This window comes from Indicator indicator, chromosome 1 (assembly GCF_027791375.1).
Source record: "Indicator indicator isolate 239-I01 chromosome 1, UM_Iind_1.1, whole genome shotgun sequence".
Taxonomy (NCBI): Eukaryota; Metazoa; Chordata; class Aves; order Piciformes; family Indicatoridae; genus Indicator; species Indicator indicator.
This window is the reverse complement of record NC_072010.1, coordinates 97,558,285-97,571,051: the sequence shown is the minus strand read 5'-3', so window position 1 is coordinate 97,571,051 and position 12,767 is coordinate 97,558,285. Positions and strand designations below refer to the sequence as shown.

At 45.9% G+C, this 12,767-nt stretch overlaps 1 protein-coding gene across 1 annotated transcript; it reads left to right on the top strand.

Moving 5' to 3' along the window:
• The first annotated feature begins 359 nt into the window (after window positions 1-359).
• Window positions 360-11,584, top strand: RCSD1 (RCSD domain containing 1). The gene is made up of 7 exons (XM_054388318.1): window positions 360-419; window positions 734-841; window positions 3,332-3,421; window positions 4,731-4,802; window positions 7,655-7,858; window positions 10,061-10,697; window positions 11,521-11,584. The coding sequence occupies exons 1-6, from the start codon at window positions 360-362 to the stop codon at window positions 10,682-10,684; spliced, it is 1,158 nt and encodes a 385-aa protein (XP_054244293.1). The 3' UTR covers window positions 10,685-10,697; window positions 11,521-11,584.
• The last annotated feature ends 1,183 nt before the right edge of the window (window positions 11,585-12,767 follow it).

The following is a 12,767-nucleotide window of genomic DNA, read 5'->3' as shown; positions in this document are numbered from 1 at the left end:
GCTTTGACTTCCAGCCTGTCTACTTATATTGCTTGATACACATATATCAAAGTAAACAAGAAACAAGGGAAATGTGGGATGACACTAGGCCTGTGTGCTGTGGGAAATGCTGCACCATCCAGGCTCCAGCAAGCCTCCTGCTTCTCAGCTTGTTGTTGACCCAGGGAAGGGGAAGCTTCTCTCAGCGCTGGTATTTCCTCCCTGCTCCCCACCCACATAAGCATTTCACTGCCAAAAAGGCAGAACAGCACAGGGACATCCCCAAGCAGATGCTGGCTTGCCACAAGGACAGGGAATGGCTTTTCCTGGCAGAATCACTGGAAAAGGAAGGGCACCACTGACCAGGGCAGTAAAAATGGATGAGAGGGCTGAGAAGGTGTATAAGAATATCCTTTACTGTCCCACTCCATGTGCTCACTGTGAGAAAAAATGGGGAACAAACACTTGGCTTGAAATGCTTACCTTGAGTCCAGTGAGAAGCACTGTGTAGGCTCTTCAGCTAGAGCTCAAAGGCTCTGAACGAATTACTGTTTTTCTGGGATGTTTGAAAATGCTGCTGGGTTCTGCTTTCCCAAACCTCTTGCTCTCAGGATGGATTATTGATGCCAGATGTGCAAAACTCTGCTTTAAGTCCCTGCTTACTCTTGAACTTTATAACACATGCACAGGCTTCTCTCTAGCCTGTTTGTTTTCCCCAGCATTTACTCATAACTTCTTGTTCCTGATTTGTCAGAACAGGCCAGCAGAGACCAACTCAGAGGTAGACAAGTCGGCATCACCCTCAGTGGCTCAGCTAGCAGGGAAATTCAAAGAACAAGCAGCCAGTAACACTGGCAAAGAGGTAAGGAGCTCTGCAGCCACCAACAGGTAATTGGGTGGAAAATGAGGCACTTGCCTCTGCCTGTAGAAGTTAGAGCATCAGTGATCTGAGCATGAAGCCACCTTGATTTTGAATCTTCACAAAAGATTTGTCTCCTAGTGCAATGCAAACTATGACAGTATCTTCCATGCATTTCTGACTTTTGAATGAGTATTTTGGTACATCTCTACCTTAGGACATCTAGACACTGTAAACTGAGACACTGTAAAGCTATACATGTGTGCATATATACCTTAACGGTAGCTGACAGCAGTGCATGTGCTATTTGTGCTGGCTTTTGTGCGCAGAGGGTAACAATGAATAATGAAAAAGCTGATACTGAGACATGGAAAAAGAAAGCAAACAACAAGTTTTGCAGTGTAGAAACCAGTGGCTGGTCACCAGCACTTTATTCACAAGGTTTCCTGTAGACACTTCCTTCTGTATGGGTCTGAAAGAGAAAGCTGTCTCTTTAGTTGCCTTGTTACCTCTTCCCAATGACATTTCAGACTCTGTGTCTATTTCTGTCATGCTGAAACTTTATTTTATTGAAAGCCCACTAGGCCAAGCATTACCTCACAAGCTGTCTTTCACCAGGTAAGCAAAACACTTGAATATCTCTCTTAGGAAGAAATGAAAGTCAGACTATTTATGGATGGAATTTGACATTTTAGGAAAGCCCCCTGTATCATTATGCACTTTTTAGAAGCATAAATGTTTGCTTTAGTCAGTGGGTGCCCCTTTAAAATTGAACTGCTGCCTTCTGCTGCTCCTCTAATTTCAGTATGTTCCAGGCTGGGCCTGAGGGGATCCTCCCTGTCACCTCTCCTGTCTTTGGGTGAATGCAATGATGACCTGTGTCCTGCAGGGCTGGCAAGCCACCTTCTTTCAGAGGTTAGCGCTCCTATAGCCAGGCCAGGATGGGAATAGCCAATCTCTTCCTAAACACTTCCCCACCCCCCATATTCACCAGCACACCACTCCCATCTGTCCCATTACAGTAATTTCCTCTTTTTTTCAAGGTATGGGATTTAATTGCACTAAGTCCCTAACCCTTCAGAAGGCAAGTTCCCAGACCTCTCCTGTTATCTGCAGACCTCGGCTACTCCCAAGCCAAGGCAGTGTGGAGGGGCCTCACAATGAGGGGAAACTAATTTTCTCCATAGACAGAGAAGGGCAAAGTTTCCTGTCTTTTCTCTCCAAGACATCTGTCCCTTCCCCACAGCTTTCTCAGACTGGCTTCAGATTAGTGGCTGAGTCTTTAACCCTTGACTGACCCATGCCAGCAAAGGGAAACTTATCAATCAGGGAATGTCTGATCATGAACAGCGTTTCATGTTTGCAAAATGGTGAGGTTTCGATAAGACATGATGTTATTGCTTCCTAGTGTGACATAAGGATAAGGGCCAGGATGCCATTGGCTGCTTAGAGATGCAGCATTGCCATGGCTGGGTGCAGCATCAACAGAAGCTAAGTGCCATCGAGTCTACAGGTCTTCCAAGACAGAAAACTCTACAGAGGTCAAAGATGCCATAATCCAACTTTTCACATGCCTGCCTGTTAGAAGGTAAAAAAAAAAAAATATTATATTGTGGATGTTATCCAAGATCCACAATATTATCCAAGTGTTTTGTCTGTTAACACACAGAAAGTGTGTTAACAGCTTGGCAGGAGACTACAAACCTGGTGTAAAAATAGAGACTGTTTGAATTCAAGACCAGCATAATAGTTATGAAGAAGCAACTCCATAGGTGCTGTGCCATGCATTTCTTGCTACTGGTGACCACTTTCACATTTATGAGAGCCCAGGGACATTCAGAAAGAACCATTGTCCCTGACATTAAGTTGTCTTGTTCCTCCTCCCCCACAGAATCTGTTTCTTAGTTAAATTACAGGTTACAGCTGATGGCTTGTCTCTGTGAGCTGCTCTTTCTTGTTAGAGAGAAACAAATGAGACTTTAGGGCATGTTGAAAAAGTCAGAATTCACCTTTTTGCCCCTAAAATATATCAGATGCAAAATAGGAAAATCATGAACCAGGTAGGCTGCTGGGACTCAGTAAAAGGAAATCCTGGTAATAAGACAGGAAAGGGAACAATAACAAGCTGTTCCAATGTGAGGGGGTTTCTAGTAAGATGAAGCTTCTAAGAAGGCTTCTCCACCCTCCACAGCTTACAAGAGTGTTCTTTGCACAAAGTCTGAAGTGTTGAGGTTCATACTGTGGAAAGAGATACAGTCTACTTTTCTAACGCTAGGACTGGACTTAAGATGCTACAAGTACACCTAGCATGCTGCACACATACCCATATGCTAATATCTTGTGTTGCTTTTGGATGACTCCTTTAGGCAAGCTGAGCCCTGCCATCCAAGCAGGTCACTTACAGAGCATGCCCTTTGATGCTTAAATTTAACTTCCTTTTCAAAAAACCCTACTAATTTCCCTGCTGCTGAGTTGGTTGTTTTCTTCTCTTAGGTACCACCACATAAGCCAACTCGGAGGAAACCACCATGCTCCCTTCCATTGTATTCCCACAAAACTGAGACAAGTGACAATGATGAGCAAGTGAGTATCAGTTTAATAGGGGGACAAGGCCTTTCCTCTCTGCAACCTGTTCTCTCCAGAGATGCAAGGTTGGAGGTAGCAGAGAGCTCAGGCTGTGCAGCAAAAAGCAAAAAATCATGCAGCATCAAGCCTTCCCCTGCTCACACATGTACCGACTCAGTCAGCTCCACGCTGGTTCCCACTCCTGTAGCACAGATACTCATCCCATTTCTATTGCTTTTGGTTTTAACCTTAGAGCACTGATGGGATTCAACCAATTACCAGCTTTCAAGCATTTTAAAGCAGGAACTGTTGACATTTTTTAGATTTGAACTGCACTTAGCACAGATAGCATCCATGCTGTTTGTTGCCTTCAGATGAACTCTAAGAGGTTTGACTATAATAGCATAATAGTTCTACTTTAGAGATTTTTCCTTCTTCAGAAAAAGGCAATAATTAATCCAGAGTGAAGAGAGGATTTGTCAGCAATACTCACAGAATACTGTCTTGAGGTGCCCTCCATACAGCATCCTTGAATGAGCAGGTCACAGTAAGGTGGCCGCTACTCAGTAATGTTTTTCTCAGGCACTTACCAGTCAGTTCTCCCCTTATGTAATTCAGAGTATGAGATCTACTTGCCAAATTTCATATTGTCATTTGCCCTTAACAAGGGAGTGGTTCCTTGTCTTTCTCTCCTGACAGCTACAGGCTCTTGCTGCCTCTCTGCCAAAGATGCCCAAGCTTTAAAATCCTTCCTTTTCCTTTGGAACTGATAAAAGCAATATGCCTCTTCTCAAAATGATGTTCTCCCTTTCTTAAACTGTTTTCAGCCTTTCATAGCTCTCTACCTTTCCAGCTACTTAGGCCTTTTCTGCCAATACTAAATGGACATGCTTTAACTCTATTAAAGTCAAGTGGTGGCAGAAAGTCTTTCCCATCACGAATGGTTCACAATGTTTACCAACATTAAGGCTTGTGTCCTTTAAGAGGTATAATTTTAATCTGTCTGGTCCTAAAATAAGAACAGAGTTAATACCTCTCTCATACTTTGGATACTTTAGTGAAGGCTATGTAGCAGCAGAACTATTACACATCACGTAATTCAGATATTTCAGCCAGAAAGCAAGCAATCACCTTTTCTCCCAGAGGAAGGATACTGCATGGCTAGGTAGCAAAATGGTAGCAGGGTCAGGAAAGAAGAAAGCAAACTTTTGTGTGAAGACACTAAATGAGGCTTCATTTGCTCCCCTAGTAGCAATTTCTGATTATCCCTTCCAAGTTTTCCTCTTTTTTACCTACTTTACTGTGACTTTTTCATTTTGTTTTCCAGAAGCGGTCTCCAAATGCCTGCTCTTTTCCCAAGGTCAAGGTGAAAAGCTCCCCCATGATTGAAAAGCTACAGGTAGGTCCATATGGTTGCCACAGCAAATAAAACTGATTGGCATTTGTCACAGCTGCTTCCCTTGTGGAGCAGCCATGGGGGAAGGTGATCCTGAAGCCAGTGGTGGCAGCTAGATAAGCAGGGCAGTGGTCTCACTAATGAAGGCCCAGTCCGACAGTACACAAAGAAGGCAGAGCAGGTCTAGTGATGGTAACCAGCATCAGAAACAGTTTGGCAGTCCTCGGGCATGTTCATAGGCATGTCAGTGTATGGGTCAGGGTCATTTGATTTGCAGGGTACATGGCTGGGCACAGGCACAGCAGCAGCACAGCTCAGGTAGGGAGCAGGAGCCTCAGTTTAAATGCAGCTGGTAAGAGAAAGTGAGGGAAATCCTGTCTGAGACTTCTTCCAGCTCTTTGTTCATGGCTTCTCAGCCTTTTGGCCTGCATCCTACTAGGGAGCTGGCCTTGAGCACAGGCAGCTACAATCCTGGCAGTGGAGAATGCACTCTGGGCTCTGGCACTCCCCTGCATATGCCTGGAAGCACTAAGCTTTCCTTGCCTTGATTGCCCCAGTGTCATGGAAAGGGGGATTAGGGATGGAGGATGGTGATTATGAATTATGAATGATGAAAATATGAATTATGATAATTAATTTTTATTATTATGAATATTCGATTAATCACTTAATATATATAGATTTGGATGCATGGTTGTAATAATATAGACTATAACTAGTTTAGTATTTACAATTATACCCAATTATAATATTTACAGTCAATTTCTAATTAATGGAACAAAAAGGTGCAGTTCTGCCACTTCTCCACTAGATGGAGACTCGACAAGATGCTTGCGGCTGCTAGCTATGTATAGAGATATATATAATGTTATCACGAGGCAAGTTAAGCTAGAAATATCACGCAGCTACGCGTGGGCACTTTGAATAGAATGTTACTGAATGTTATATACATGAAAGATACATTCTGTCTTTCCGTGTAGTGAGACAAGTTGCCGGGTCACGCTGGCTGCTTGCTGCTTATCTGCCCAGGGCTCATATCTGGGTGGCGACTTTCTTTCTCCCTCCCGGCTCTGTGGGAAGGGGCAAGGTTTGCTTTCTCCTCCCGCGGTCTGCGGGAAGGGGCGGTTTGGCTTCTTTGTCCTCCCGCGGTCTGCGGGGGTGGAGTGGCTCCCTGACCGGAGGATCGGCTCAGCAGGGCCGGGTCCTTTCGGTGGTCAGCCCTCGCAATCGAGGGCGGTTCCCGCAGGTGGGTTTCGGTGGGGGTGCGGTGAAGCGATGCTTTCCCCCTCAGCTCAAGGTGAGCTGACACTGCCGAATATCAGCGACTGCTTTCCATTTAAATTACAATGCGGCTGTCATTGCCTTTGACTTCAGTGGAGAGGCTATCTTTTGCTCTCTCTTTCCCCGGGGAAATCCCAGATGCTTTGCCCTGGCACGGGGCTTGCAGAGCTGCTACAGCTCCCTTTCTCTCCCGCAAGCGGCGGGGGCTATGCAAGACACATTTCTGCTTATTTGGCTGCTTATGGCTACTTAATTAGCTTGCAGCAAATGTGGACTGCCTGGTTCGGGCTGGTCCTTCCCCCTTTGGGCTTTCTTACCCTCTCTCGGGGCTTCCCTCAGTCCTTTCGACTGGGCTTGATTTCACCCTCTTTCGGGCGTACGACACTGAGGTTCTGTGTCAGCGAAGGGGTCTCCTTTGCGGGTCCTCGAGTGTCTCGGTGGGCTGGCTTCTGTATTCACAGAGGCTTCCAGTGTGCTTGCGTGTGAGAAGACTTACAGCTTATGCATCACGAGTTACATAACGAGTGAAAGCAAAAGGAGAGAGCAAAGTAGTAAACAAATGGAGGAGTATTTATAGATTCTTGAGGCTGGAGCTAGCCAATGGGCACACTCGCCAACAACCTGCTTCCACCTATAGAAAAGGTGAGGCTAGAATTATGCCCTTAGATGGCAAGAGCATAGGCATGCCATGTGATGGGTGCATGCAATTGTTTACCCCTTAGGAGACAGGCTGGTGCCTAAGCCTTTTGTTCTCCTCTCCTGAAAGGAGGGTGGAAGGGGGGACTTACCAGAACATGTTGGGACAAGTTAGCTGGTATCTGGGGGCATAATTCTGGGCATGTGATGCCTTCACTACACCCAGTTACTCACAAACACACCAGTGCTTCTTGCCCTTTTTTGCATTTCTCCATGGCACCTGATTCATGCTACTGAGGGCAGCTCAGCACACAATAGCCTGTAGACTTAGTGCCCTGCTGCTGCCAGCTGCCTCTCCTGGCATCATCTGTGACTCCAAAGCACAGTGCCTCCTGGCTGCGCTGACACAGTGTAAACATAGCAATGCAGCCAATGGACATTTGTCTGTGAGACCTTCTTAGTGACAGGCCAGCAAGAAGTGTTTTGCCAATTAACCACAAGCTCACTTCTTTCCATGATCTTCTCACTCCTCATGACTGCACAGATCATTCAGAAGACATGCAGACTGAGCTTGAAAATGTGAGGTCTGCTTGGGCACACATAAAAGGCCGATGGTTTAAATCTTGAAATCTTTGCTGGCTGCTTGTTCAGACTTTCTCCTGGCTCAGCCACTGTAGACTGTGCTGGCTTGGCTGGGTCATTGGAAAATCCCAAAAGGCCTCAGGATAACAAAAGGACACGTCCTGAGATCCAGCTGCTGGGACAACTGTGCAGTCATAATTTCTCTGCTGGACTTGTTTGTTGACAGTGTCACCAGGAGAGACCCATAGCCAGAAGGTGGCAGCTCCCGTGGCAAGAGCAAGGGCTCCTCCCTGTGGTTACCGCCTGTAGTACACGTTGATGTTATGCACGCCCGTGACAGGGATTTTTCTTTGCAGGCCAATCTGGCTTTTGCTCCAGCTGCTCTGCTGCCAGGAGCATCTCCTAAGAGCCCTGGTCTGAAAGCCCTGGTTTCTCCGTTCAGTACTCCTCCCTCAACGCCCAGCAGCCCAGGGATTCAACCCCAGCCCAGTGAAGTGACTGAAACACCGGTCAGCTTTGATCAACCCCCAGAAGGCACTCAGCTGCAATTCTATAACAAGGTAGAATATGTACTAGGACTTACCATCACAGGTAAGGCTTGCTTACCACTTGAGCATGAAGAGGAAGAGGAGGACACAGTTCTCAGTTCTGCCATGATACCGTGCATTTGTCGCCAAGGGAGGAGGAGATCTGCACACTAGGTTCAAAACAGCCTTTTAGTGTAACTCTGTGGAGTCTCCACTTTGCCCATCTTCACATGGAGCTTCATGGTCCAACAGCTCTGGCAGCCTTCCTGGCCAAATGGGTAAAGGGAAGGGGTGAAGTGGCAGGATCCAGTAACTTCAGCTCAGCAGTAACAGAGTGGATGGTACCTGGACAAGGAGCACTGGGAGGAGATGGTGCCACATGCCAGCTGAGTGGCTGAGGCGCAGGTTAGGGAACCATGCAGAGCACAATGATTTGCCAGGTGTCCCCATAGAGTGCTCAGCACTTAAATGGGGAGCTGTAATCTGTATTCATCATCATCAACTAGAGTGCTGACTCCTTCCTTCCTCAACCTCTAAACTGCCTAAACTCTAAACAGAAGGCTGGGAAAGGAGGCCTACAAGAAAGCCGAGAAGGGACTTTTTACAAGGGCTTCTAAGTGACAGGACAAGAGGGAACAGCTTTAAGCTTGAGAAGGGTATATTTAGGCTACATATTTGTGTGGTCGAGCGGGGAATTATTATTAGTTAATTACCCTCACCACAATAATAAATGATATGGCAAATGGGTATTAATAAAAATAGTAACCCTTCATTAATAAAAATATGCCAAAACTCATTGAATAGGATCATTGTACGGTTGGAATATATATTTACAATGGGAATATGCAGTCTTAGGGCAAATACAAACTATTCTATGCAAATTAGGAGGCAACAACTTGGAAAGAGAAAGTCCCTGTGAGCAGATAGCGCTCGATTACAGCGGGGTAGAGGCTCAATAAGAACCTTTAAGCCCAAAGGGCTATGAATTAATTACTCACAGCTACTTTTACCCACATGGGGATGCTGCTGCTGGTGCAGTGTGAGAGTTTACCGCGTGGTCCCAGGCTGACCTGGCTTCAGCGGACGGTGGGCAGTTAACGACACTCTTTGCGACGGGCGCTTGCTGGGTTTCTGGGTAAACTGAGGCACAGCACAATTCTAGTGGCAAGGGGAAGCAGTCTAGGCTTGTGGCTTCTCCAGCTTGCATGTGTATGGCTCATGGCTTTACCCCAGGCTCTGGACCAGGCACTTGAGGCAGGGCAGGGCAACTTGAGGCAGCTTCTACAAGATGGGTCCAAGTAGGCTTGAAGCAAGATTTGAAGCAAGGCAAGGCAAGGCAAGGGTGACTACCAAGTCATTTGTATATATACATCTTGCCAGAGATCAATTGGTCCAATGGGGCACTGAAGCTAACATGTAGCTGCCCAATAGAAAAGCATTCTACCAGGCTATAGCCATAAAAGGCAGAAACAAGAAACTTGTATCTGGGGGAACAGTGGTCAGTTTACGTGCTCTCACCCCAGACAAACAGCTTGTTTACCTGACAGGCAGGAGTCCTGTCCCCTTTGTTCTTTTTCCCGTGTTGCCCTGTTTTTCTGCAGGAAGGAGGGGAGAGAAAGGGACCTTGTCTGGACATCTTAAGGCCTGTCTGGGTTTGTACTGGGCCGCGTCATCGCCCTACCATGACAATATTAGGAAGTAATTCTTTACAGTGAGGGTGGTGAGACATCAGGCTGCCCAGGGAGGTTATGAATGTCCCTTAGCTGGAGGGGTTCAAGGCTAGGTTGGATGAGGCCTTGTGCAGCCCAGTCTAGTGGAAGATGTCCCTGCCCATGGCAGCGGGGTTGGAACTAGATGGTCTTTAAGCTCCCTTCCAACCCAAACCATTCTATGAATCTATGAATCTATGAAATCCAAAGTTAGCAGCATGTCATAATGAATGCATTGCCCTTGGATGCAGGGTCTAACTTGGACAAAGAGCCATAGTTTACGTTACAACAATGATCTCCAGCATGAGCTTTACAGAAAGAAAGAAGGTTTATATTGAAAGCTGCTTGTCCTCTAGTCTTTCAGGGGCAGGAGCCCTCATCTCCCTGTCTCTCAGTAGCAGAGCAGGAAAAGTGAGGCCAACAGGGTAGCAATCAAGTTTCCCATGGTATTTTCCTCTGTTGTACTCTCCTGCTTTCCAGTACCTCTCTCTTGACTGCTTCAATGTCTGCTTTTCCTGCCTCCAAGGTCCGGACGCGGGGATCAATAAAGCGCAGGCCTCCCTCAAGGAGGTTCCGAAGATCTCTGTCTGAGTATGGAGATGGGGAAAATCTAGGAGTCAACATTTCTCCAGAAAATGGTGCAAAGGAAGACGGGGATGAGCTGCTTGGGACCAAGGCCAAGAAAGAGGAGGCAGAAATAGGGAGCAAAGCCCAAAAGAAACAGAGAGAGTCTGATGAGAATCCCTCATCTAGGAGAGGATCCAGCAGATCAGAAGATGAAGAAAAAGGGGAAAAACGTGCAGATGAAATAACTCCTTGCAAGAGCAACACAGGTGATATGAAAGAGGAGGAAGTGTGTTGTGGTATTGCAGGGAAGAACAACTCTCCCCAGCCTTCCTCTGGAAACAAGGAGGAGGTGTGTGAGGGTCCCCAGGGAGAAGAGCTGCAAGGCAGCGCCTGTGAACAGGACAAGGGGGACATGGAGAAGGAAGAAGCTGAAGCAAAGGAGACCAGTGAAAGCACAGACACTCAGAGAATGCCAAGCACTGAAGAAACACTGCTGGCACCTGAACCACTGCAGGATACAGTGGGCTTAGAGACTGCCAGTGAGCCTTCAACATCAGCCATGCAGGAACAGGGCACAGCATAAGCATGACACACAGGTAAGATGGGCCAGTATGATTATGGCTCCCTAAATCACCGAAGGGGTTTGCTTATTAATGAAAATGGTATTTTTGCTGCTTCTTACACCTCAAGTATCAAATCTCAGACCTGAAGAGGCCTCAAGGCACTTAAAACAGCCAGCCCTCCTGTGTGGTGTTATAAAGTCAATGGAGATGCAGCAAAGCAGCTTCTTGATTCAGTAAAATGGAGAGGCTTTGCTCACCAGGCACCTGGCTCAATTGCTGTTTTGAAAGCAATTTGAAATTACTACCACTTTTCCCCAGCGGTAACCACACATACACTATCTTAACAAGCCTCCTTTACCTATACATATTTATATGTCTATGTGTGCACACATTGTATGTGTACCTGCATGCATGTATATTCTTTCTATATATATGTCTATCTTGTTAGCTTTGCCAGCAAAAATAGTGTTTGCATGCGAACCAGCCTTGTAATCAGACAGGGAAGCACAGAAACACAGGCCTTTGCCACTTGGAATAAAAGGGGATTTCCACGGGCTAGTGCAGGGCTTACACTGTGTAGCTCATTGCATATTCTCTAACCACAGAACACGTAGCCACAGATGCCTGTGGTAATACCTCATTCTACCTCAACCACTTGTGCCCTCTTCGAATGCTGCCTTGGTTTGGCAAGAAGCAACTGAAGGAAGCAGGATGCAGCCCAGGCTGCAGCTCTCCTTTGCTTCCTTGGTGTGGAAACTACCAAAAATACTCATAGGTTACAGACTCCCCAGCACTGTAATTACTTAACGAGTCATGATTATTTTTCATAATATACTTACTTGTCCCCTCTGAAAAGGACATACCCAATCAGGACACAGGAGAATAAACAAGTGAATAGGAGCCATCTAACCCAATCAAGGTGGAAGCTACTGGAAGACCTACAGTGGCAGGAGAGGAGCAGAATATGGATGTCCCTTGAGGTCCAGACTCATCCCAGAGCTGAGTGGCCACTTGCTGGCTCTTTGCGTTGCACTGTCCTATTTTGGGACAGTCAGAAGACACTTTGCTTGCAATCATTTAGGAGTTCAAAACTGATGTGTTGGCTGACATTCCTTGCTGATATTTGTGGACTGTGAGATCTGGTATGTGCTGTCCTCGAGCTGACAACCACCACCACTCCTGGACCTTCTGCTCCTTCATCCTGCTTCAAAATGCTTTTTTCTTTTCCCCTGCATTGGTCTTAGATGAAGTTCATCGGTTACATACATATGCATATGGTGCCTTTTTGTAGCTTCTTTTGAACTATTTTGGGAGTTCAAATTTCAGTAAATAATGTTTTAACAATTTGAAAATGTATGTTTTCTCCACATGTGCCATATGACAGATAGTGTGAACCCTAAACATGGGGAAAACTCTTTGGGCGTTGTTCGTAACATATGAAATACCCTTGAAATAGGAGTTAAGCTGAATGATCTGTGAAACAGCCAGGCATAGTAGACAATTATTCTGCGTGCTTCAACTTTGGGGCATTTTTAGTGGTAGTGGAAAGTAACAACCAACAGCTTTGATGCACAGAAAAGATGTGCTGTGTAGAGCAAGTTTTCTTATCTGGCTCTGGGCTCCAGCCCAGCCATTCAATCTTTCTCACTTCCAGACCCTATCTAATCTTTTGACTGTCTTTTGAATCTTTCAATGTGTGGCCACTGAGTCCCACTTACAAGAGCAAGCATCCTGGCTTCCTGGAAACAGTTGGTCAAAAAAGAGGTCTTAGGTGACTTTTTCCAGTTGTATGGCCTGATGGAATATAAATTGGTGGTCAGATGGCCAATCCCTCTTAGGTATTGTTCTAGACATTGTACAATGCCTAAGAGGGCATTGTTTTTAATTGATTTTAATTCACTCCTGGGGTACTAGTTAAGACATGGATCTAGCATTTGTTAAATAAAATAAATTTTTAAAAAAGCTTTTCTATGTGGAGAGTATTTGTTGCCCAAAAGAAATAATTTATTTGGGGATAGATAGACCCTGAGCTGAGCAGCTTCCTGACAGTAGTGCTAGAATCTGTATCTGCAATAGTGAATAAAAAGCTGCCTTGGCTGAAGG